The sequence below is a fragment of the Marmota flaviventris genome, chromosome 3 (genome assembly GCF_047511675.1).
Source record: "Marmota flaviventris isolate mMarFla1 chromosome 3, mMarFla1.hap1, whole genome shotgun sequence".
Lineage (NCBI taxonomy): Eukaryota > Metazoa > Chordata > Mammalia > Rodentia > Sciuridae > Marmota > Marmota flaviventris.
In genome coordinates this window covers 162,472,069-162,499,558 of record NC_092500.1, presented here as the reverse complement: position 1 = coordinate 162,499,558, position 27,490 = coordinate 162,472,069, and the positions used below count along the sequence as shown (strand labels likewise).

Here is a 27,490-nt window from a genome sequence, read left to right as displayed (position 1 = left end):
GTATGTTGATATCAAATTCACATTTGATATTGCTTTTGAACTTATTCTAATTTGGCTACAATGGAATTTTTAAATGTTCAAGGAATTGTCCATAAATCTTTAGAAATAAATAATAAAAACCAGAATTTCAAAATAACTTAGGATGCCCAAAACAGGGGTAGAAAGCAAAGAACTGTGTGCCACCATTGCTTGACTATCATAATCCATAAATGAATAAGGAAATGGAGTAGTCTTGTTAAAAATCAAATGTAAATTAAAAAATGGAATTTTAAAGCAGCTAGTAAAAGTGAATTGGTATAGCATTTTTAAAATCTGAGATGCTGGTGATGGGTAGATAAATCAAGAGTTTACTGCCAGGAAATAATATGGTACCAATGAACTATCATGCAATGCTTTTCAAGACTTACAGTGTTTAATGCTAATTCTTAAACTTCCAGATTCTTACATACAAAATAAGACTTGTTTTAGTTTCTTTTTTGCATACATAATACCAACTCATAGCACAATCCTTTTGAAGGCATCATGAACATGAATTGTCAAGACTAGATTTTCCTTCACACCTAAGAAATGAACATCATCCAGTGGTACCTGGCTGACAGGGTTTACGCTGCTTGCTGCATGAGAAACCATCCTCATTTCAGAAGCTTTGAAATGGGAAGGAAGAAATACGTGTAGGCATTGATGAAGCAAGTATTTGTATATATAGTTTTGCCTCATCTCTGTGATACCCAGTGGAGGGGTGTAGTTGGGGGGTCTTGTTCAGTAGTGTCTCTGGTTCTCTTGGTGGCCCCTCCCTTTGTGAGCAGCTCATAGTCTGGTTCTGAAGAGTACCTTTTGGAGTACAAGCTGGTTTGCACTGCCTCTGACACCATCCGTATCTTTACTAGGTTTCTGAACCTTTGGATGGACACCCCTTTCCCCTGACTGGACTCTGTCCTTTTTAGTTTTCTTGAAAAATACTTACCAAGAAATTAATTGAGATTGGGAATGCTGACTTTGCCGCCTATTTACCTGGTCAGCTCTGGCTCCAGACAGCGGGACAGTGGACAAAAAAGGTTGGATCAGGAATCAGGATTCCTATTCTGGTCATCTGTTATTTTCCTGTGAGACTGAGCTGTTGGGTGCTTGCTGCTTGGAAGTTCAGCATTTTGCTTTCTTAATGCCACATAGCCTAAAGGTAGGTGATTGTCCTAATTACAGAATAATTTCTCTGGACTGATTCAAGGATCTTCAAGAAGTAGAATTCTGCTTGTTCAGATATAAACCCTGGCAAGGATTTTTTTCCCCCCTAAAACATTTATTAAAGGGGGACGTGTTTTGTAATTCATCTGTCCAGAGGGATGCCTTTTAAAAGTTTACATGAGGAAACTGGGCTAGGAAGTTCTGATTGTCATTAAAAAGAGATGATTATGTGTAAAGAGCTTGTCATGCGGTAGGAAGCCAGAATATGAGATATCCCTTCTTTCCATCTGATTTTAAAGGCCTTCTGATCTTCCTGGAGGAAGCACACCACTAAATCCTGGATCCCTTTAATTCTTAGCTTGTTTGCAGAGCAGATTGTCCTGTTTCGTGTTCGATAACTGAATTTGTTCCAGCTTATGTCACTAAATTCTTTCTACCTCCCTAATCACATGATTTTAATTTTAAAAATGCCAGACTACTTTAAAATGGAGTTATAGTTAGCAATGAACAGAAGTCTCTTTCCCCCTCCCATTGCAGGTGGTTTGATTTTAGGAAGTTGTAGTGTAAAAATCAAAACACAAACTAAGATGATACATAGTTTCCTAAAAATTGGTAACTATTTTAAAATATAGTAGTGTAGATAGGAAGAAATTGGTGTAAAAGTAGTTACCTAGGTACATTCCAAGCTTAGAAATTGGCAATGGTATTTTTTCTTCTTTTTTTGTGGTACTCAGGATAGTACCCGGTACTTAAAAACCAAAACACAAACTAATGTATTTCATCTTTGTATTTAGTAATCATGCCTTTACTTTTCTACATACAAATATTAAAAATCAAAGTTCCTCTCAGTCCTCACCCTACGTTCTGCCTACTTTGCTGTTGTCTGTTTGTCACATTTGCTCCCCATTGTAAAATATTAGGGAGACATAATCTTTAAAAACAAAACAACACTAAAAACAAACAACAACAAAAAACTAGAATCTGACAAAAACATCCAGAGAAAGTGCAGTGACCTCATTGGCAAACGTTTCCCACTGGTTAGATTATCTAGATTCTATAATGAGAATATTACAATAAAACTTGGTCAAAACTTTCCACTTCTTATGTAGGTTCATGAGAGGAAACATCCTAATAGTTATCTTCATACATCCACTGAAGTTTTTAGATGTGTTGATTTTTAACATACAGCCATTAACTTTTCAATTTGCTGCAATTTGATTTGGGACCCTTTTGAGTACTTGTTAAGAGCTGGCCTTTGTCCAAGGCACTGTGATAGAAATGCGATTAGTGGATTCAGCCTTACAGTAGTCAGACCAGCCTCTGGGGTCAGTGCTGGAGAGTGTGCCACGGATCTTTCTGCTGCATGGTGGTTAGGCAAGAGGCGGATTTCGGTCCTTAGATGCTACTGAGGATTGGGGAAGAGTTGAGGAGGTACTGAGAAGAGCCCACTAATGCTGACAGCTAAGGTGTGCCTAAGACATCGCCTTTGGTAAGTGCTGCCTATTCTGACAATGGATGTTGGGGTCCTGGCAGTTGATTTTGGGGCTTCTAAACGACTTATTTGGAATTGTAAGTGAATTCAGACCCTGCAACTTCTTCAACTCCATTTCTGCCCCTTGCTTGCTCCTCTGCAGCTGTGCAGGAGTCTCTGCTGACCCTTGAACTTGCCAAACATGGTCCTGCCTTTGTGTTTCTTCTGGAGGTATCTTGCAAGACTCTCTTAGTTTCTTCAGTTTTATAGTCAATTGGAACATTCTCCATGCATTGAATGAAATAGCAGCTCCCACCCAGGCTCCCCACTTCCTTCCCCAGCTGCATTTATCTTTAAGGCGTTTACCACTGTCTGAAGGTAAGCAAGGCTTTTGCTTGTCTATTGATGCTTTAATATTTTAACTGTGATTCAGGTACAGTTGTCCTATAATGGTGGGGGGACTGGTTCCAGGACCCGCCATGGATACCCAAATCTGAGGGTGGTTAAGTTCCTGATATAAAATGGTGTAATATTTGCATATAATCTGTGCGTAACTTCCCCTGTACTTTAAATCATCTCTACTTATAATGCCTAATACAGTGTAAATGCTTGTTATACTGCACTGTTTAGGAAATGAGAGGGAAAAAAAAAGTCTGTACATGTTCAGAGAAGATGCAGGTTTTTTCTTCCAGAGTATTTTCAGTCCCTGGTTGATGGAACCTGTGGGTACTAAACCTGTAGATGGGAACGAGCCAGCTGTATTCAACAAATACTCATAGAAAGGTTAAAGGGAGGACCGCCTTCTGGTTGATTTATTGTCCCTTTTTATTAGAAGGTACAACTTCAGAAGGGCGGGGCTGCATTCCTAGCTCTTAGAAGTGTGCCCAGCATATAATATTTGTGCAGATTTGGCGTGTACATTTAATTGTGCAGTCAAACTAACACATTTAATCATATGACCTTAAGAAGTAGATACATTTCTATATGCAGAAGTCATGCTTGAAGTATAACCTATTTATTGTAAATAAGAGAAAGGCCACCCAGCTGTGTTAAGAGCTGGCACTTTGTAGCTGTCCAGCATGCACTCTAGTCCCAGCTTTACCACTGACTAGCACTGTGACCTTGGTGAAGTTTCTTAACTACTCTGTTTCCTTCTTGGTAAAATGTGAATGATAGGGACAATGAGGCTGAGTTAATGTGAAGTGCTTAGAATAGTGTATGAAGCACAGTAAATATTCTAAAAATGTTTCTACATAGCATCACAAAAATATTTATGGAGGTTTTTTTAAAACCCAGTCACAAAGGTAATAAAAGAGTGGAAAAGTGCCCTGTTATTCCCACAGCTCTAGGACAGAATGGGCCTTTTGATCCCTCCGGATAAGGTGGAATATTTTAAAGAATGAAAGCTAGAAGGGACAGGGATAGGATTGTATTTCCTAATGGAATGATCTGGTGCTTGCCCTTTAGCTAGGATATTAATTCTTCCTCTGAATTTGCACTTAAGGGAAGGGGGGGGGGGATGTAGCTCAGTAATAGCGTGCTTGCCTAGCCTGCTCAAGGTCCCAGGTTCCATCCCCAATAATGCACACACACACACACACATGCCCTACAAAAATTTTAAGCAAATCCAAGAAATCTTTTTAATCTCAGATACAGATTAGTTAAATCAGTTGGCTTACGGGGGAAACTCAATATTAGGATTTGCTGTCAGGCTGTTGTGGTAGAAACCTTGGGCAGTGTGCAGAGTGCAAGTGTGTAGGGGATGCTTCAGCCAGAAAGGGACATTACAGAGCACACCTGAAGTTCTGAGCACTCCAAGGAGTGCAGCAGAGCCTGTTCAGGATGGCAAGGACATTATAAGAATTGCAAGTGGGTAGAATTCACCATAGAGATGGTTAAGATCAGATGATATATAACCAGAAAGTTATTTGTACCCTAGGAGATATGAATTAGGAGAGAAAGGGGGTGGGGGCAACAGAAGAGCAGCACTCTTCTAGCATCCTCTGGGTGGACTAGTATGCCATTTGGGATCCCAACCAGAAAGGGGGGCTATTTGATCAAAATAAATGTGCATTTACAAGTGTATATTTGAGTGTGTATAATGTTTAATTTAGGGATAGGATACTAATATTTAGTATGTTAATTTTTAGTTGTTTATCCTTAAAGGTTTATATTTCCAAGAAAGTTACATTAAAAAGAAAGATTCTAAGTTGAGACTTCTAGCAGGGATTGAGAATACATTTTAAAAATGCACAACAAAAAGTTCAACTTGAATTAGAACTTGGCCACTTCTTTGGCACTTCTTGCAGAGTAGAAAGCTATCCTGACTAACTTTAGGTGCAGCGTTTACCTGCGCCAGACAGGAAGTAGGGCAGATTCCTATAGGTATGCTATTTAACAAACTGTTTGCAATAATAAAATTGTGGCCATTATCCATGTGAGGATTGCCTACCTGTGGAGGATCCATTGCAGATATTTTATGCTGAAGTTCTTAGATTCCTTAGCTGGCCAGTGCTGGACCCTTTCTGTTAGCCTCTTCGTATTTCTGCTGCCCAGCTTCTGATGCCTGATGAGTTGTACTAAGACATCTTCAGGCCAACACAAATGTGGACAGAAGAGAATAACCAATAACATCTTAAGAATATTTCAGGAGAGTCAGTCAAACTGCAAGTGATTCATACTCCCTTTCTTACCAGTGGAATTGGGATTCACTGATTCCTCTCTGCACAAAGAGGCTTCTGTGCAAGTAATGACTATATAAACATTTCCGCATCATTTTTTTTTCCTTTTAGTTATCAAGCTAGACATTGGGTAAATTTGCAAATTATACATTTCAAATTATTGTAGTATTTTTTTTTAAAGTTGACTTGATCATATTGCACCAATAATGTTCTCATTTGAGAGCTCAGAAGAGTACAACTTAGTCTATAGGAAAAGGAAAAAAAAAATTGAAAATCTGCATCATTCAGATCACACTCCCAGGGAAGTATGCACCTCTAGGAAGCTGAAAAGTCCAATCCAAATATTTATTGGAAGTCGGAGCCTCAGAGACGAACACAGCCTGTCTTGCTCAGTTGGTGAGTTTGTTTCTTCACCACTGCCTAGCACACTGGTGCCCTCTTCTGGAAAACTGAATGCAGCACTGAGTGGAAGGAGAAAATGAGAGGTTTAAAAAATGTGGAGTGGGAGGGGCCAAGACCTCCAGGTGAGACTCAAAGGAGGTTCTTCAGTGGCAAAGGCTGAATTTTGACCATGGTGCTAAATAGGGAAGTAGCAACTCTTATAAGCAGCTTTCAACCATAAGTACGTAGCAGTCTCTTCTAGGGCATATAGAAGGCTAAACATGAGTTTGTGTGAAGCAATTGACCTTGTAAATAAAGTAGTAATTCCTGCTGAATGCCGACTAGCATTTGTGTAGTGGTTTATAATTACTAAAACGCTGGCAGGTGTATTATTTCGCGTGATGATCAAAATAACCAAGCACAGTCTTGATGGTGTGAGGAGTAGAAGTGATGGAAATTCATGCTGGCAGCTGGCACTTATTGTTTTCTCCTTGCTAGACACTGCACTCAGCATTTACGTGGATCTTTTCATTTAATCTCGTCGACAGCACCTCGTGAAGTTGGGATTATTATTTCCAATTTATACCTGAAGAAAAGTGAGGTTCATAGGATAATGAGCTTATCCAAGGTCCCACACTGGGGACCAGTGGAGCCAGCATTTGAACTGTGACAGTCTAACCAGAGCTCTTTAGAAGATACTTCTGTTTAGCATCTTCTTAATTGGTGTCACTTTCTGGCAAACCAGGCATTCACATGCAGGAATTTTCCCAGCCAGTGGAGGCCCACCCCATCCTTTGGTGAAGTGAATTGTGAAGAATGAAGATGGCGCTAGACACATTTCTGTATTGGCACATGTCAAGGTTCCTTAGTCATGTGCAATGCTATAGCTAGGTACTCTGTCTCCCAGCGCGGACTGAATCCTTGCCTCTGCTGAGTTCCTGCAGGTGTGATGGAACAGATGCCGGTCGGCTCTGCTTGGATAACCTGTGCACCCCTTGCCCTCAGCCTATCTTTGAAACAGACTAACGGTTGTTTTTCCTTCTGTCACCTGTTTCTCTTTGTGGGCACACTCTAGCCCCCCTCTTCTTAAGTGTTTATCCTCTTGGTTTTTGGCTCACACTCTACTGAGGTTCTAAGTCAGAGATTGCCTTCTACCCTCTCTGAACACAGCTCTACACATCTCAATTGCGTGTGTGTGTGTGTGTGTGAGAGTGTGTGTGTGTTTATGTTTGAATCTTCTAAATATTCTGCAAAGCAGGCTTTTCCTTTATATTTGCTCCAACTTTCATTTCAGGGTCTTTTGTTTTGGCCACACTATTTCAGTGTCCTTTCCCAGCTGGTTTTTAAACCATCACCTCTGTCTCCCTGCATTTTTCCCTCCATGCTCCAAGCAGAAATGTTAAAACCCAGCCTGAACATTATTACCTTTCCCTCTCCTGAGACCTCTAGCGGTTATCTATGGGTTAGAGGAGTGACTCAGAATCTTGACATCATGCCAGAGTCATCTTGGGCCTTAGGAAGCCAGGGTCTTCCCCAGTTGGCAGACTGAGACCCTGTAGTGAGGCCCTGGCACATGTCTCTTCTGAAAGCTTCACATAGCTACATATGTATTTGGGTACCCGATGCATATCTTGAAGTTAACATGTCGAAGTTGAACTGCTTGTCCTCCAAACCTGTGCAGACTTCGGTCTTTTCCATCTTGGTTGATGGCAGCTTTGCCCTTCAGGTTGCTTAGCCTGAAACATTAATTTCTGTTCTTGCACACCTCACAACAGGACTAGTTAGCAAATCATCTTATCAACCCTACCTGGAGCCACATCCACTGCTACTGCCTAGTCACCTCTTCCCTGGAGAATTGCAGTGCCTCCCAAATGGTTTCGGCCCATTGTCTACAGTCTATTCAAGGCAACAAAAGGATCACACTTAAAAATGAATTAAATCTTAAATATCTGCTCAGATGCCTTCGATATTAGCCACTTTACTCAGAATAAAAACCAAAGTCCTCATAGTGGTACCAGGGCCTTGAACCACCAAGTGGCTCCCAAGGGTGGCCATATCTGGGCTTAGCAGTGAACTCACAGGGTGTCTGTACTTTCAAGGGAAATAGATCTACTAAAGTCCACTGAAGTAGTATTGAGGACTAGTCAAGGCACAGTCAGGCATCACTTAACCACAGGGATGTGTTATAAGAAACATCTTGTTGGGGATTGTGTGGCATGAACATCAGTGTGTACTTAAACAAACCGAGACGGCAGAGCCTGCTGCACACCCAGCTATGTGATGCAGCTTGTCATTGACCAAGATCATTGTGTAGCACATGACTGAGGTTGTTTCAGCATTAGATTGTGTCTTGTTTATTTTGGTCACATATTTTTATGAAGTTGAATTTTCACTAGTTGCCATGATATAAAATTAAGTGGTGAAAAAATGAATGTCAGTCTCCTGTCTGAGCCAAGGTGTGAGAAGTTGTGTGGTCACCAATAGACTCACACATGTATTGATAAGTAATTGTGGTTACGTAATATAGAAAAATATATTCTTTCAATTTATATGCATCTTTTGTTCAAATGGCTGTTAAGTCCAAATAACTTAGTAAATGTATACTATTAATCTATGAAGTAGTATATACATCTGTATGACTGTAAATCTGTAATCTATAAATACTTCTAATTCTGTTAATAGTGGAACTCTTGGGTATTTGCCTGGAGAGTCATGAGAAAGCACTAGACTGGCTCTGTGGACTGACAAGATGTGGAAACCTTCACCCTACACATACTCTTCCCCAAACCCTTTCTGAACACTCTCCTGTTCCTGGGCCCAGGCACACTGGCTTGGCTTGTTTGCACCCAGCCTGCGTGCTGAGCCTTTGAACCTTGTCTCGGTGGTTCTCTCTGCCTGGAATGCTTTTCACTTGTCATGGCTAGCTGCCTCTTTCTGAAACATTGTCTTTTCAATGAGGATATGTATTAAAAAGTATCCTGCCCTATCCCTAAACTGGACTCCTGATCCCTCTTGGTTCTGTTTTCCTTTCATAGCAAATATTACCTTCTAACATATTTATTACTTATTGTTTGTTTTTAGCTTCCCTGCTATAAAACATTTTTATTCTGTTTTGTTGAAGTACCACAAGCACCTAAAACATTGCCTTCATGTCATAGGTGATTTAGTAAACGTTTGTTCAGTCAGTAAAGACAGGCCACCCAGAAGCTGACTAGCAGCAGAATGACCAGTAGGGGGCATGTGAAGACTTGGGTTCTGCAGCCCAGTCCCACTCTCCATGGCGAGTTTCTGGCCTCAGTTCCCCTATCTATAAAATGGAACATGCTGCTGACTTGTATGACTGTGAAGTGCACCCTAGGGACCATCTTATCTGGCGGCTGGTGCACAGGACATGCTGAAGCTGTGCTAGAGCCTTTAGGTGAGTGGCACCCTGAAGGTGCCGTGGTGGTTTTGACTAGTTCCTCATTTACATTTCACTTCTCTGCAGGGTCTGGGAGGTGAAAGCCATAGATGCTAATGGTCAACAGGATTCCCCTTCTACAGGGTTCTGTGTATGTGTATCTCACTTACGTGGAATTCTCCTTCACTGACTTCATTCCAGCCGACAGGATGATGGCTTCAGGCTGGCTTTCTTGTCTGTTGGTTCTGGGGCTCTGTGTCCCTGTCTCCGACCTGAAGAACAGCAAAGCAGTCACACTGCTCCCTTGTCTTGTCGTTGTACTTACAGCTGAAGTCATTTCTACACATCATTTGGGATTCTCCTGACCTGCCCTTTGCCCTTGCCTGCTTGTGTATAAAATTGAAGGTGACTATTGTTTTCTATGTACAATTCTCAGGGTGCACTTTATAAATGCAGGCTAGAGATAGCTTTGATATATGAACCTAGTTTTTTCTGTTGCAGTTTTATTACCACAATTATATAAAAAATTAAAGAATAAAAAAAGTTCAAAGAAGGAACTAAGACATGCCTTTTGTGATCAACTACTATCAGTTTATCCAGAATGTTCTAGGGTTACTCATAATTAGAAAGTTGGTGCCATGTGTCATTGATAGCAATGCTTTAGAGGAGGATGGAGGAAGTAGGGCTCAGAATGCTCTGCTCTTGCATTCTTATAACAGGTAGGTGAATAACTTCACCCTGTTCTTGTGGTATAGATGCAAACTGGAATCCAAGGCAGGTGAGGGAGATCGAGTTTTTAAAAGGCAGTACTATAATAAAGGTGCTGGCTGCAGTGTGGGTCTTTAAACTGTTGACCTCTGGGCTCTGGACGGTCAGTGAGGGTTTGCACAGTTTGCTGTGGTGGTGGGGTGTTGAGAGCAGCAGAAGGAATAGCATGGGGAAGACTCATGTGAACAGCTTGTGATTCTCTGGCCCAAGCCTGAGTGGAATGGCGGAGGATGAATATAAGAGAAATTGGGGTCTGCTTTAATAGGACCTTATAATGTGCCGCAGAGTACGAAGTTTTATATTGAGCAGGAGTTTGGTGAAGTTGGTATATCATCACATTTATGGTGGCAGTAGGCAGCCTGGGAGAAGTGAAAATGCCAAGAAAAGAGAGGTTTCCTTTTATATGCAAGAGGACGTTAGAGAAGGATCGGTAGATTATAGGCACCAGTACCGTGGAAAAAGACTAGAGGTACAAAATGTTTCGCAGAAGCAAGTCAGAACAAACACTGAAGGAATCGGTGAAACAGGATACCCGTCTACAGGGAACACCTTCATTGACATTCTTTACATTTAGAACAAATATTTCAGGAGATAAGGTTGCCAGATTAAAATGTAGGATGCTCAGTTAAACTTGAATTTCAGATAAATGGTGAATAACTTTTTAGCATAAATGTATTTCATGCAGTATTTGTTGTTGAGCACTCTTTTTTGCTTCTCTGAAATTCAAATAACTGGGTATTTATCTAGAAACTGTGGTAATCTGATATGATAAAGAGGTCTTTAAGGAGGAAGCCTCATGATCAGACTCCCAATCTGACCCCCATTTGATGATGGAGTGTTTGGATGAGCGTCACCACTTTTACTTGGAAGTATGAAGTCCAGGCTCCACTAGAGCATTTCCTAGAACACAAGGAGAATTTGGGGGAAAATTCTTTCTTTGCTTAGTGATGATAGGGATGACACTTTATGAGAATTTATTTGATAAATACAAAAAATAGGGGAAATAAAATTGAACTATAGTAAAGAAGGGGGCATCTAAACTAAAAGCATCTAATAATACTCAGCAGACTAGAGGGACAGTGTCTTGTGTATTCAGGGGAACAGAAGGGGGTGTTGTCCCCTACGAGAGGGGTCATCCAGTCGCTTTATCAAGTGTGCACAGGGCTGAGCTGCATTGTTTTTCATTCCCTTGATAGACACTGGCTCTTGTGTTCTAGATTCTGTTTTTTATTGAGGCTGTAAAAACATTACAGAAACCCCAACAGTAAACACTCTGCTGAGAATATGAGGTCATAGTAACATGACCTCACAGGGAGCCGGGGCCTTGGAAGGCTGGGTAGATACAGACCCTGGAGTCCTGGGACCCGAGTTCTGGGAAGTGGCCTAGGAGAGGAAGTATGGCCTCGACGCACCCTAGGGGCTGTGATGGCTATTCGGTGGTTTCTATGTTGCTGCTGGTGAGTTTGTAGGCTCCCACACTGCCAGGTGTTGGTTTGAGAGGAGCATTTTCTGTTTTGTTCTAATAGCATCATGAGTTGTGAAATAGGAGAGAATGAAATCATCTAGGGATGGAATCATTTGCCCTCACTTTGTTCTTTATCTTCTCTTTCTTGCTGAAGATTTTCTAAAGATCCAGAGATATTTCATGCACATGGATTTTAAAAATCACATCCTCTGGTGCATGTGAGAAAAAGTGAAATTAACTGCGCTGGGCAAGCTAGTAGAAGGAAGAGGCAAATATATAGGATGAGATAGATGAGAAATAGGCATGGATTTGAGGAGTAAATTCTTCATATATGCTAATTAGGATCAACTTCTTGTGTTTGGACAAAATCAGTCCATTACTATATATCTGGTGTGATTATGTTGCTTTTATGGAGTGGCTGAATGTATGCCATGAACTTGCCCTAAGAAATGAGCAATAAGTGGCAGTTTCACTGTGAAGAAAGTTCGTTCTTTGACATTTGTTTTTTACTACAAGAGAGCCATTATAGAGAGAAAAGGATTAAGTGGAAACAACTCCTGGGTTAGATATATATTTAATCTTAAAAACAAGGGACTTGATTATAACTGATATAATTCTTGGTGTAAAAAGAAGGAAAAGGGCAATTTGTGATGATGTCCTTTACATGAAACTTCTCCTGTTAAGTTTACTTGTTACAGATATGCTGTATGTAATTAAATATTTAGTTTTTCACAAAACTGGCTGATTTTTAAACTTTACAGGGGTAGATTCTGGATGAAAACAATTTACATGCTTTCTCATGAAGACTTCAGCACAATTAGGCACTTCATTGTAATTGAAGTATTTTCTGTTGGAAAATTAAAGTGACTTAATGTTTAAGGGGGTTACAATATGTCTTGATTGGTCTGGGTCAGTTCTTGTATGCTAGTTGTTTTGGAATTGACTATGGTTTAGTATTTGACGTAGATTTTAAAAAGTATTATTAGTATTTGCAGTAAAATAAGATAGCATGGGTTGGATAGACCTCCATTTTGTACTCTGAGCTTCTTCTGTGATCTCAGTGGTGAATATATGAGTTGACAAGTGTATTGAACAGAATTTTCACATAGTTATATCTAACTGAAAGGCAATCTGGGATATCCTGCTCCTCTTTTCCCCAAATCACAGCCCCTTGCAAGGGCAGCTGGCAGGTTCTCACTGATGAAGTGCAAGGTGTACTTGGAGAGACATTGTTGGGGACAGTCAGCCCCTTCAAATTGGTGTGGTTGGGAATATTTATGGGCTCTGCCCAACTGGTGTGCAGTAGCCTTGCTCTGTTCAGTGACAGCAAATCTGCCAGACCACCCTGTTGGAAGAGCAGTGGAAAATGGGAAATTGTAAATTGAGTAGAATATGTGACAAGATAGAGATTGACCTGCTCTACTTAAAAATGTTTTCTTGCTGTAGTGATTTTCATCCTTGCATGCTGTGAGTTTAAAACCTATGAAGTTCAAATTAAAAAAAAAATTGTGTCAAAGCTCTAATACTATAGTGATTTTTTTAAAGTATAAAATTCAGTGTTTTTAATATATACAGAATTATTTAATGTCACCCTTAGGCCATGGTAAGGGTATTTTCTCACCCTGAAAAGAAACCATACCCATTTAACAGTACTGTTTAATAAAAAAATTTTTAACCTTGTAACAATTATGATGATGTAATGACTTTTATCAACATCGCTCACCCCCTTCAGAGTGCCCTAGTTCACAGTAAAAGGTATTTGCAGAGTGGGGCAGGTTAAAGACAGTGGGATAGAGCAAGGGCTTGCAGGCTACTGTGCATGGGCCCAGTTCACACCAGCTGGGAATGGCTTTAAGTCTCTAAAGGTTGTGTGAGATGGGGACCTGAGATAGCCTGCATGTCTTAAATATTTGCTGTCTGGTTTGTTGTGGAAACTTTGGACTCCCTGATTTAGAGTCTGTGGTAATTTGTGCTGCAAGGCCATTTAATCAGCATTTTATGAACATGACTGTGATCAGGTGAAAATGAACATTTGGAAATGGACTCTGTGCTCATTGGTTTAGAGTCCATGAGGTAACCCTCTTCAGAAAGCCCAAGCTGTGGTTTGTGACTCCAGTCAGAGGTTCTCAAAATGTGGCCTGTGGAGCTGGCTTCTTTCAGGAGTTGTGTGAGGATGAAAACAAAACTTACATCGACTGCTACCACAGTGTTTTCCTTTTCACTGTGTTGTTGCTGTACTGTGTGACAGCAGTGGTGGGCATCAAAATAGAAATCAAGGCCGTGGCACCAGACTGTTCTAGTTGTTGTCATATTCTTCATTGCCAGGCTCTCAAAGTAAAAAGGCCAGTTCATTTTAAAATGTCCTTGGTGGAGCCACCTCAAATTAATTTTATTACATTTTGAAATCTGAATTTACGTTGTTTTAATTTTACCTATGAGCAAATGGGACCAAACCATGTGTGCTTCTGACCCTTGTCTTCAGGAGAAGCACTCTTGTCATTTGAGTTGGGGCTGTAAACTTCTGCTTGTCCTCAGGGAATGTCATTTTGCCTTGCAACAATGGCAAACTGTTGATTACAAGCCTATCACTTAAGGAAAATAACTGACAATATTATTTGGAGCCAATGATTGAATTTAAGCTTTTGATCAAAACTTTAAATTCTGGAAAACGTATATTCTCTGATCAAAACTTTGAGAACTTCCCAAAACTTAGAAGACTTTTCTGAAGATTTTAATGTAAGAGGGTAAAAAGTACACTGATTTCTAGATTGCAGCAAACTTTCAAGAAACTTCCATTTGTGTTATTTTGATGTCAAATATAAAAGAATATTAAACTACTTATTAGTTTGCCTAAATGTCTCTGAGGTTAGACTTTCTTAATATACATTAATCAAAATAATATGTTAACAAATTGAACATAGAAATGACTCTGGGAATTCAATTTTCCTCTAATAAGCCAACCATTAAATTTGTAAAAAATGAAAACCACTAAACCTTTGTCTCATTAAGTTTTGTTTTTTGGGAAAATAGCTATATAAAATGAAATATATATTACATGAAGTGCATTTATTTACTTTAAAGGAATTAATATTTTTTGCTCTCATTATCAATATGCTACATCTCAGTAGACATGATCAACATAAGCAGAAGCTTGGTTGGAGTCTTTGAAAAATGTGTTTTTGTGATACTGGAGATTGAACTCAGAGCCTCATGTACATGCTAGTCAAATGTTCTACCTCCAAACTATAACCTGCAGCCCCAATTCTTAAAAAATGTAAAGGTCCTGAGACAAAAGTTTTAAAAACCTCTCATCTAGAGTTTAGGCAATCACTTCTTAGTCTTTTGAAATAGAGCAGTGGAAAATGTTTATATGAATATTTAAACAAAATAACCATTTTAAAAATAGTTTTTATTTGGTTGGTTTTTCAATATTTTAATTTAACAGATATTTCTCCTTTTTTTGGCCAATAAGAAAAATTCTTTTCCTTTTTTTTTTAAATCAAATTTTATAGCAATGCTGGGTTGAAATCAACACGACTAGTGGCTAATTCTGAAATGGGGAGCACAGAAATCCTGGAAAAGGAGTCTGCGGAAAGTCTCAGTAACGGTACCAGCAGCAACTTGGAAGCAGCCAAACGACTAGCCAAACGCCTTTATCAACTAGACAGATTCAAAAGGTCGGATGTCGCAAAACACCTCGGCAAGAAGTACGTTCTGGCCCAAGGCTGGTGTCTCAGTTGATCGTGTGTGTGTGTGTATTTTAATAGTTTGCATTTCACTAACCAATTCTATTCTGTTTTCTTATAGCAATGAATTTAGCAAACTAGTTGCAGAAGAATATCTGAAGTTTTTTGATTTTACAGGAATGACCCTAGATCAGTCTCTCAGGTATGCTTAAACATCACTTCTATTCTTGCCTCAAAAATAAATTCTTAGAAAGTCGTGTGGTTATTTACTTTTTTAACACTCTAATTTTGGGAACTTAGATTCTATTATAGAAACTAAATGAAACAGATTAAGAAAAATGTTTATGTGAGATAATGCAAGAACTGATATTCTGCATCTAGTTATAAGCCCAAGTCCAAATGATACGGTAAAGAATGGTGGTAAAGCAAATCTGGGGAGGAGGGGAGATTCTTCTTGAATTTTTAAAAATTGCAGTTAATTGCACATGACAAAATTTACCATCTTAACAATTTTTAAGCATACGGTCCATGGTAGTAAATGTACAACGTCGTGTGACTGTATGTCTTTATGACTCTTTACATCTTGTAAAGCTGAAACTCCACACGTATTAAACGATAACTGCATTTCTCTATTCCCCCATCCCTAGAAACCACTGTTCTACTTCCTGTCTCTGATTTCAGCTACTCTGATTTTATCATATAAGTGGAATCTTCAGGGTTTGCCTTTTTGTAACTGTTTGATTTTACTTGGCATAATGGCCTCAAGGTTTCTCTGTTGTAACATTCCTTGTGAAGGTTGAGTAAGAATCCATTATATCCACTTATTCATCAAATAGAAACGTGGGTTGTTTTCTACATTTTATCTATTGTGAATGATGTTGCTGCGAACATAGGTATGCAGATAGCTCTTTGAGAACCTGCTTGCAATTATTTTATATTCAATTATTTTGAATAGGGAATTTGATTTTTGAATGATCAGTTTAAAAAAACGAAAGTTTACAGATTGTAGAATTACAGAATTTTTTCCCTAAGCATTTATTTGCTTATAATATTCAGATAGTCTTTTAAGATGACATTTTGGAATAAGCTCTTAAATAGAAACATAAACATAATTGGCAGAAAGTACTTGTAAAATTGTGTTTAACAATATTTACTTTTTCTGACCTTTTCAACTGAAGGTGTCAACGAACACAATGATTCTCACTTAACATCACATTGTACTGCAGGTTTTTATGAGATAGTGAAGGTTAAAACTCACCAAGATTTAATCTTATAAACTATTTATAAAATACCAGGGCCTAGAAAAGTTCCAAGATACCTAATGATTTCAGGAATCGGGAAGCTGAGGCCTGTGAGGTGAAACGGGGACTGGATTATCGATTGGGTTTTTCCATGAATCTCAAAGGTCCTTGTAGGTTTTCTAATGAACAGTGGGGAGTGGAGGAAGGTCTGTATATGGCTTTGTGTTCTGATGTGACATGTTCAAAAAAAAAAATGAAAAGTTCACGTGATCAGCATACTTCATATTTGCAAACTGTAAATTTCTAATAGAAAAGAAGGCAAACTTTTCATAGAAATAAGGTTCATTATGATTTTTTACAATGGATTCTTTGGAACATTTTAAAGGATTTCTCATCCTCATATAGGGTAATATATCTACATTGTCATGAAGGATTAATCTGTAATAATAAATCATAGTTAACTGGTTTAGATTATCCTTATTTAAAGAATAAATCAAGGTTTTATTTCCCAGTTTCCTCCTCATATCAAATTAGTAAAATGTGAGGATGGCCAAAATTAACAAATCGCCTGTATACAAGCAATGTAATTGTAATTAAAGTGGTGAGTTAGTGGAGATGACAGTCATGTGTATAATGACAAAAGAACACTGATATATGCAGAGTTTTAAAACATAGCCTGTATGATTGTGCATTGAGTCCTGTTTTATCTGATGTTTTACAACTGGCTACTTGGCAGTCATAATGGGGGAAATTACCCACCTTCTCCAGGCTTATTTGATGTATTGGCTACCTTGTTATTACCCTGTCACTTTTTATATTGACATGTTGTGGACTATAAATATGAATGCAAATTTATATTGAATTATCATCTGATAAGAGATTTGTGGAAATAAGTATAATTCCTATAATATATTGATATTATAATAACTATAATATTATAATATTTCTCTGTTAATATAAATTAATATAAAAATTAGGTAAATTTTCTAAAGTTTTTTTCTCATTTTTTTTTTTTTTTTTTTTAGGTATTTTTTTAAAGCCTTTTCTCTTGTGGGAGAAACTCAAGAACGAGAAAGAGTTTTAATACACTTCTCCAATAGATATTTCTCTTGTAACCCAAATACAATTGCTTCACAAGGTAATCTGTTGGAAATCCTTGAATTTACTTTTATAATGATGGTGTTATTTTCCTTAGTAGGAAAATTACATTTTAATGTAGACATAAAGGAAATTATACAGAAGTAAATGGAAGATCACCTAAGTAGATCCATCTAGGGAAACAAATAATATGAACACTAATTTACTTCCTTTTAGTCTATTTTTTAATCATATTTAATATCAAATCAAAATCATATTAGTTTATTTCCTACTATCTTTCCTACTTTCTTATTTTCTCATATTACATTTATTTTTCTTAAAAGCAACATGATATTCTTTCCTCTTTTTTTAACCCTATTTTCCAGTCCGCAGTGTGACAGGATACTGTCTTCACATTGCTCAGCTTTGTCATTTGAGATTTTACATAGAAAACACACGTAATAAATGCCAGTTTTCTTATTTTTTCTTCTCATACCCCTGAGCTCTACACTTCTTGATGAAAACACACATGTGATTAGTTTTGGAAACAACTTATAAAGTTGACTGAAAAAGTTGTGGTGTATCTCTGGTGCTTCTCTTTCATATTGATTATATAAACACTGACCACCAACTTTATAATTTTGATGAAGTATGAGTTTATTCGTTGTATTGTTTATTACAAAGTATATTTAAATTGTTGTTTGCCTCCCTTATGAAGTGAGGTTCTTTTTCTCCATTTCACTTCCTGCAATAAAGCAATTTATCTCTTACAAACTTAGAAATTCTGGAGTAAATATGAGACTAGACGTTCAAAAAATAATTCTCTTAATAGAGACTAGTAACTGTTGACCAAGGTGATTGCTTTCCTGCCTCTTCCTGTTTCCTAGGCTGCAGCTATAGTTAATTAACTGATTATTAAGGTTGCATTTCTATCTATAAACTGGTTTTGTTTGCACAGTTATTACTGTTTCTTTATTCTTCAGCATTGTTTGTTTCTTTGTTCTTCAGCATTGACTAGAGAATGAAAGAGATGCAAGATGCAACTCCATTGGCTGTTGATAAGAATATTGAGAGTTTGCAGAGTTTTATAATTTAGGAATTTGCTTTAAATGTGTTAGTGTGTTTGTGATAATAAAATAGAACTGTAGTAAATATACTTGGGGGAATTAATAGTGTCTGCTTAGAGACATTGATAACAGAAATCACCTTCTGTACTGAAAGCCATACTTTCAAAAGACAATTTTGATTTATGAATTCATTGAATGATTTTTCAGTTAGCATAAATTCATAAGATTTTTTACTGCATCTTAAAGAAACTGATATATCAATTACACTTGGATTGAGAATTACTAGGACAAGAATAAGGAGAACAACTAATTTTGCTCTTTGGAAATAGGAAACTTGACTCTTCTTTCCATTTCAATCTGTGTATTTGAAGAACATTTTTAATGACCTCAGCATAACAGAATTGTGTTTTTGGAGGTTCGTATTTGTCTTCTGACATGAGCTATTTCTCTGATTATCTTCATACTTTATGTAGATCCTTTATAGTTTCCTTAGTGTAAAAGCTTGGAAGTAATTTTGTTGTATCAAAGGACACTACTTCAAGGCTTTCTATATGTAGTGTCAACTTTCCTCTAGAGAGGTTGGAATAACTTGCTAATCAGTAGAATCCAACTCTGTCATTGAGGTCCTTCTTATAATTTATTCTTCTAAATTTTCCGGTCCTCCCCCCACCCCCTAAAACAAATGTGATTAGTGGTATTTAGCGTAGTATTTTTCCATAGATTACTAGTGTATGCTATTTTAATAATGAGGGGAAGTCCAACAGTAAAGACTGAATTATGGTTTCTGTTCTCTTTAGATGGAGTCCACTGCCTTACCTGTGCAATTATGCTTCTTAACACTGATCTACATGGCCACGTAAGTGTAGGTTTGTGGAGCTGTCTGGAAAGAGTATCATGGGCTTATCTTTGCTGTTGCATCCAAACACATTCTATGCCCACTTTATCTTATTCTCAATATGGTTTCCAAGGCATGTTGATAAATGTAAATCTTTGAAAAAAGAAATAATTATTTTACATGCTAACACAGAGCATAATTATAAGTACATACCATATTGTCCAGGTGCTGAGTGGTTTTTGCAGTAAATTCTGCTCTGTATCTTGTTTCACCACCATGTGGTAGGCAGCGGTTTTACCTGTTTTTATTTTGCTTTTTGGTTGGGTATTATGGTAATACAAAAAGTTGGAAAAATAAATCACAACTGAAAATATCATTCAGGTTTTCACTAAATACAGTATCAAGTCTTTCAGCCTTTTCTGCACATTTCAGCTCATCTAGTTTTTTTTAATGAGTTAAAATGTCAAAAATAAAGTATCAAAACAATTACTTTTTCATCTTATTGAAAACAGAGGATAAACTTCTTAAATTTACAATTTTAGATAAAATTTCAGTTTTTATAGAAGTGAAATGTATTTAAACTCTTCACATCATAGAAGAACTGTAAAAATATATATTAATATGTATGTTTATTAACAAAAATTCTTTCATAGTTCCAGATCCCTTTATTTTGAAGAATAAAAATCAATTATGTGAATTGAAGAAAAATAATTTATATTTTGAAATCTATACTAAGAGTGCTATTTAGATACTAGTTCTATTGCAAAAAGCCACATAGTTCCCTTACTTGAAATGTAATGCTGCTCTTTAAAAGAGGCAAGATGGAGCTGTACAGGACCATTAGGTTGGAGTAATTGTTAATGAGAGAGGACTGGGGTGGAGCAAGAGTGCCCTGTAGTGAGATAAAGGGGAAATGTATTGGTAGAATCAAATTTTAACATCTTCACAAATCTCAAAACTATTAACTTTGAAGTCCCTTTCACAATTTATAAGAGGTGGATTATGATAATGGTATGAAGACACATAGAATTGAACTGTGTCCAGAGATTACACAGACTGCAAATACAGATGTGTTTTCAGGGAGCATTCTTCGATAGTAGTCTGCAGTGCATCATGTAGAAATGATGGCACTGTGATTCCCACAGCATGAGCCTTGAACCGAGCATTAGAATTGGACATTCTTTCAGCTCATTGAAAGGATGACCAAACTCTGGATTGTTGGGGGACAAATAAGTGTTTACTGTATTCTTCTCTGCTCTTTTTGTGTTATCAGTTTGACCCTTCCCATTCTTTCTTGTCCACCCCTCAATTTATTAACCTAACTTTCTGGCCAAGGGAGATAATTTTGAGTATGCTTGTCCACTTACAACATTGACCAACCCACCAATTCCCTACACGAGGAGTCCTTTTCACATTAGCTATTTTGAAGTCCCAAGAGTATATGACAGGTATATGAACAATATATGAACAAGTATATGAACAATAGCATCTGTTGACTGAGAAGATGTGTAAGGGTGGAGAAAATCTAGTAATAGTTCAGTTTTTGTTTAAGGGTCTAGGATCACAAAGAATTTTTTATAGGTTGATTTTTGTGGGGACTCATTTCTATTAAATCCAACATTGCTTTTTTTAAAAAATTCATATAGCTTTAATAATATCTTGAAATATTATTATAATAATTTGAAATATAGCAGCAAATAAAAGCATAAGGTTTTTATTTAGATAACTTAGCGTGGTTAATGTCCAGGCAAGCTCTAGACAACCCAGTATCTATGGTTCACAGGTTCATTGTACAGATCTAGGCTATTTGCTTTCTTCCTATCTTTAGGCAACTTTGGAGGAATTGTAAGATTAGTTTTTTGTTGTTGTTAAATGCACTTGGAATGAAAAAGATGGTGTATATAAATGTTGTCTTGAGTTTCATTTACAAATAATTATCAATTGGCTGGGGTAGCAAAATTACTGATACAACTGGGAGAAAATTATAAATAACATTAAATATATTATCTTTTGGATCATGATTTTGGTGATAATTGGTTTTCAAAGTTTATACTATATACTTAGGACTATGTGTTATTTAGACTTTATTAGTTTTTTTTTTTTAAATCCTTATTTACAGTGCATGCTGTTAATGTCTGATATGTAGTAGCTATTAAAAGAACTAACCATATGAAAATGTTTCTTTTATCTTCCCCTCTGGATTCATTTTAAAAATAAATTTTCCTTCTAGGTGGTAAGTTTTTATCCATAATTCTGGGTATAGCTTCTCTTGCATCATGATTGCCTGATTTATTGTAATAGTGTCTGACTTAGCAGCATGGCCCCTGTACAGTTAAATCATTTAGAAGATGAAGTAAATTATTTCTAATCTCTGCTTCTTTCCCTTAATGCTACTGTCTAGGCCATCCGTGCTCATACTTAATCCAATGCCAGAATAATCCTGTTGAGAGTAAACTAATAGATCATTTTCCTTTCCTTCCTTACCATGTTGGCATAATAGCAGTCCAGCAGCATGACTCTTCTAAGAAGTGCTCTGACCAGGTTGTTCTCATGCTTTATGTGGGGGAGGGCTGATTTGGGAGATTAACTTATATTGGCTGTTCTTTGCATCATTCCTTAAAAGAAGGATTCAAAATGAAAAAGTGTTGGAATGGCCTTTGGCCTGCTAATGTTTTTACTAATAAAATGAGGGAATGTATACTAATACTTCTAACAAGTAGCTCCGTGTTACGTATTGGAATGCTTTTCTATCTTTTAAATGTATTCTTGCACTAAACAAACATTGATAGTTTTCCTACTCCATTCCTAGTTCTATGCCATCTGGGTAAGGATCAGGGATGAAGGAGACAGGTTCTTGGTGGAAGCCACTCATCTATAATAGTGTTGGCAGGGCTGCGCCTCCATTAGTTGAATTTAACTGGAGACAAGGCTAGCAGGTTACTGAAAGGCTATGGTGGAAAAATTCTGGCTAGATGTTTTGATTTAATGTAGGGTTGTAGTTAAACCTTGCTAACTAGACCAGGAAGAAAAACACAGCTTTGAAATATATTTTTTGGGGTGAAATTTAGTACTGCATTTCAGTACCTGCTTTAAAAAATACATGCATGGTTAATCATATTAGCAATAGTTTTGATTTTCATTTTCTTGTCTGAGTATATTCTCTTAGGATAGATATTTATTTAAATGTTTAGGTAGATATTTGTGGTCATGGGGTTAATTTGGTAAGTAATCTTTTATTTTTAAAATCTTTAAATATAAAATATACATGCAAGTTAAACATACATATAAATTTCTAGTAGAACAAACTCCTGCTCTTTTGAGCTACCAGTAAAAGAAGACTTAAATCTTTTTGGTGCTTTTTACATGTTTTTTTTGTATAACAATGCGGGTCTCCTTCCATCTTCCATGCAATTCCCCTTCTCTCTTCCATTCCCTCTCACCTCTCATCCCTATTTGATGGTAATCTTCTTCTCATGCTCTTCCTCCCTGCTCTGTTTTGAGTCGCCCCTCTTATATCAAGGAAGACATTCGGCATTTGTTTTTTAGGCATTGGCTGACTTCACTTAGCATAATCTGCTCTAATGCCATCCATTTCCCTGCAAATGCCATGATTTTGTTATGTTTTAGTGCTGAGTAATATTCCATTGTGTATATATGCCTACTCTTCTTCCTCCTTTCCAATCCCTCCCTGTATCCTCCATCTATCCTTCTTCCTGTTATATTTGCTTTTTGAAAGGTTCCTACATGGGAATTATTACATCAGTGGGGTTCACTTAGGGGCCTCACGGTATCCCATTTGTGTTATTCCATCACTATATGTACCTTTTCCTTCTATCATTGCAAGCTTCTTCACATTTGCATAGTTCATTAGTAGGTGATAAAAGCAGGTTTAACTGAATATTACAGTCATTTTATTCTCCCTTATTCCTGAAAATGATTTGGGGTGGGAGAAGGCATAAGGTTGAAGAGGGTGACTGAAAGATATCACTTTGAATACTATTTCTTGACTCAGTGCCTGTTTTACTATGGCAATCAAATTAAAAGTAAAATTTAGCAAGTCTTTGTTTTTCTTCAAATTTTAAGGGAAATACTTTCCATTAAGAACTTATAGAATCTACTCTTAGATCAAAGCTTGACGTTTTCTAAGGGTATCTTTAATATTCTTAATTTTTTGAGAATCCCAAAAAGATTTTTTGGTATAAATTGATAAAGTCCCATACTTATTAAATCACTAAAATCCATTAAATGAATAATATAGTTTTTATAATCAAGAATTATACTTTCCAAAGTAAAAAAATTTAGTGAAAATAATAGCATTTAAAATTTTTGTAAATCTTTTAAATATTTGACCAAGTAGAAGATAACTAGTCTCACATTTGCATTTCTGTTACAAAGTATCATGTACTTCCTATGAAACTGTATGCTTGTGAAAGAATGAGGTTTGACCTCATGAACAAGTGGAATAAGATCCCTGAACAATACTTTGAGAATCACTGTGCTGGGATAAAATTTCAATTCTAATATATATATATATATATATATTTTGAATTGAAAATTTTATGTTGTATATTATAAATTATATATTAGTATCATGTAGTAAACATTTTATAATTGTTCACATATATTTTACATATACTATATAATATATACGTAATATACATTTATTTTTCTTTTTAAAACTATTTTTGCATTATAATTCTTAATATACCATTGTACCATAATTTATCATATCTCTGATTATATATAAGGGAGGGAGAAGGGGAATAGCATGGATGGTGAAAGGAGACCCTCATCATTATACAGAATACATGTATGAAGATGTGAATTTGGTAATATACATTTTATATATACATGTGTGTGTGAATATATAATTGTTTTTGGTCTTTTTACCACTTCCAGTCCTCTTTCAATGGCAATGTATTATAGGAGGGGAGATCCCACTGATGTTTCAAATATTCCTAAAAGTTGAACCTCAAACCACTTTAAATGAATTCTGTGGTTGACATTTATGAAAAAACACTTTTAATATTGCTGCTTCCTGCTTTGAGATATTTCAAAGGACCCCACTTTGCCCAGTATTCATGCATATAAAAATGTGGACACCTGAGGGCAGCATAACATAATCACACTTATTGGATAGAGAAGCATAGAAAACAAAAGCGAACGGAGCTTTGAACAGAGCTGCACAACTGAAGTAATTACCACACCAGTAGTATGCTTTTTCATCATTATTGTAACATGTTGGAGGAGGTGGAATTGCGATGTGGGAGGGTATGCCTGCTGTGTTTTTAATATCCCGAGATTTATGAAGCCAGATTTTACCAATGGATGATGAGAGCTTTGAGTTTCTCCGAAAGCATATTTTCCACAAAGCTTCCAGATCCTGCACTCTGAAAAATAAAGAATTATAGGATCATTCTGCAATCTCTAAGTCATTGATAACTCTGGTCCACCTTGCAAGAGAAAGTTGGCCTTGTTGGCAGCTCCCCCTAGGACCCACCAGGTTTAAGTTAGGCCTTGGTCAGAGCTTTGTAGGAGGTTCCATTTCCTCACTGGTCAGGGAAGCCATGCTCACAGCCAAGACTTGATCACACTTATGCTGAATTGTAGACTGGAGCTTGTATGGTTTCTGGGTGTCCCTGCTAAGAATGAAAGTCTCCAGTGTTCGCTCTGACTGCCCAGGACAGCTGGGAGTGAGTTCTTTAGTAGGGTGGGAAAATGCTTTAACAAAGGAAAAAAACCTGAAATTAAGAGATAAAACAGGATGTGTAATCTATTGGTATGTTCTCTCATGTTGTCCTCAATAGCAATGCTACTTCTTTCCAATTTTCTCTTTAGACAAGGTTGGGCAAAGTATGGCTCATAGGTAAAATGGAGGTGAAGCCTGTTTTTGTAAATAGTTTTATTAGAACAAAGTTCTAATAAACTTAACATTGTTTACATCGTCACACTAACACCAGTGCTGAATAATTGTAACAGACTTTGCGGTTTGCAAATCCTAAGTTATTAACTGTATAGTGCTTTACAGAAATTCATAGAATTTATCTGTTTTAGACTTTTGCCTGTAATAATGTCTACAATTTGGATACTCTCTCCCCGAAACACAAGTTGAGAGTAACCTCTTTATCTAAAATTCTAGCTCAAAATTACTTAAAAATTTATTCAAATAACCCATTACATGCCACTGTCTCACTTATAGAACACCTGAAAAACTTAAGGAACAAATACTCCTCTTATGTTAATTTTGAAATAAATATGTGTTTTGAAAATGTAGTTCTTTTGAGAAAAACAGTAGGTGAACGATTAGTGACAATATTCATTAGTAGTATTATAATTTACATAATCTCCAGATTATGATTTCCAACCCATTTTAATGCATGTTTGTTTATTTCCTTGAAATATTCACAGAATTGCTGGGTATGGTGGTGCACACCTATAATCTCAGTGGCTTGGGAGACTGAGGCAGGAGGACAGCAGGTTTGAAGCCAGCCTCAGCAGCTTGGTCTTAAGCAACTTAGTGAGACTCTGTCTCAATGTGAAAAATAAAAAGGACTGGGGAAGTGGCCCAGTCGTTAAGCATCCCTGGGTTCAATCCCCAGTATACCCCTCCCCCAAATATTCACAGAATTGAAAACTTGGGATTTAGTGGGTTAAGTTGTTTCAGAATTTCATCAAAGAATTTCTCTCCAAAAGCCATTTGATATATCTTTTAGAGAAAACAGCTCCTTTTTATTTTAAGAAAGTATATTTGAAAACGACAGCATGATCAAAATTGAGAACAGCCTTCAATTTATCAAGGCATGTGAATTTCCAGGAGTTGGGTGTTTTGACTTTTTGACTAATATTATTTAAAGATGATACCTTGATTAGTCAAGTATTCAAGATTTGGACCTGTCAGTTATTTTGAGGTTTCAAATGGAATTGGCACTTTTGGGGTTCTCCATTTTGCATCTGTTTTTAAGTTTGATTAAGATGCCACTTCTTGGGCTGGGGATGTGGCTCAAGTGGAAGCGCGCTCGCCTGGCATGCGTGCGGCCCGGGTTCGATCCTCAGCACCACATACAAACAAAGATGTTGTGTCCGCCGAAAACTAAAAAATATTAAAATTAAAATCTCTCTCTCTCTCTCTCTCTCTCTCTGTCTCTCTCTCTAGAAAAAAAAAAAAAAGATGCCACCTCTTTTCAGTGTTCCAGAGAGTCATGGTCAGTAGCATCTCAGATTGGATTGGAAACGTAGCATTGATTTTTATGGTACCATTTCTATGCCTCTCAGTATACCAGGAGGCCTTTTCAAATCTCCAGGCTTATTGTGTGAATAGTCTAACCAAATGCCAACGTACTGATCTTTTCAAAGAATAAACCTCTGGATGCAGATTTTTCTCTGCTTTCCTATTCTTTAATTTCTATATTTTCCTTGAGTTTCACTGGGTTGATTTTGGTCTTTATTTTTGTTCCTCAATTGGTTAGATTGACTTGAGAATTTTATATTTTAGTATAGTCTATAGATAAAGCTAATTCTAATCACTAATTTTGTATGTCAAGGATTCTTAGGCACCAGAGAAGCTCATACATTGTCATGTGTATTTATTCGTTTGTTCATCTGTATCTTTTGTAATATCCTTTGAAAGAAGGGAGTAAATATTACTGTTACCTTGAATTCTGTGAGCCATCCTAATAAATTAATTGAACCCAAGGAGTGGGTAATCAGAATCCCTGTGTATACATAATCAGAAGTATAGGTGACAACTATTCGTGATGGGCATCTGAAGTGAGGGGCTCTTGTGATACCGAGAGCTTAACCTGTGGGATCTCACGCTATCAGCAGTTAGTGTCAGAATTGAATTTGAATGATAGGATAGCCAGCTAGTGTCTGCTGGAGACCTGGTGGTTTGTGGGCAAAAACCTCATACATTTTAGTGACCAGAGTAAAAGACTGTGCTGAGTTATGTGTGTGAGTATGGGGAATGTTTATTTCCCCTCAAAGCCTATAAGACAGATGTGAAGTACATGAAGAAAAATCGACAGAATTGAAGGGAGAAATACATTCAATAATCATTCATGGGGTGGGAATGTAGCTCAGTGCCTAGGTCCTGGGTTCAGTTCCCTGCACTACAAAAAACAAAAACCAATGATCACAATATCAACAAGGAAATAGAAGATTTAAACACCATAAACCAACTAGATCCCATAGAAATTGCTTGACTCTTCACCCAACGAGGGAGAGTGTTCTTTGAAGT

General features: G+C 37.1%; 1 protein-coding gene across 3 annotated transcripts in view; it reads left to right on the top strand.

Annotated features, from left to right (window-relative positions):
• The window catches only part of Psd3 (pleckstrin and Sec7 domain containing 3), a 468,534-nt gene that overhangs the window by 224,612 nt on the left and 216,432 nt on the right, over window positions 1–27,490 (top strand). For 2 of the 3 annotated variants that reach the window (XM_071610547.1, XM_071610548.1), the window contains exons 5-8: window positions 14,861–15,055; window positions 15,156–15,236; window positions 17,301–17,413; window positions 19,217–19,275. In XM_071610547.1, the coding sequence (XP_071466648.1) occupies window positions 14,861–15,055; window positions 15,156–15,236; window positions 17,301–17,413; window positions 19,217–19,275 (448 nt within the window). Of the gene's footprint in view, window positions 1–14,860; window positions 15,056–15,155; window positions 15,237–17,300; window positions 17,414–19,216; window positions 19,276–27,490 lie in introns of those variants that run through there. The other variant, XM_071610549.1, reaches the window with a different exon arrangement.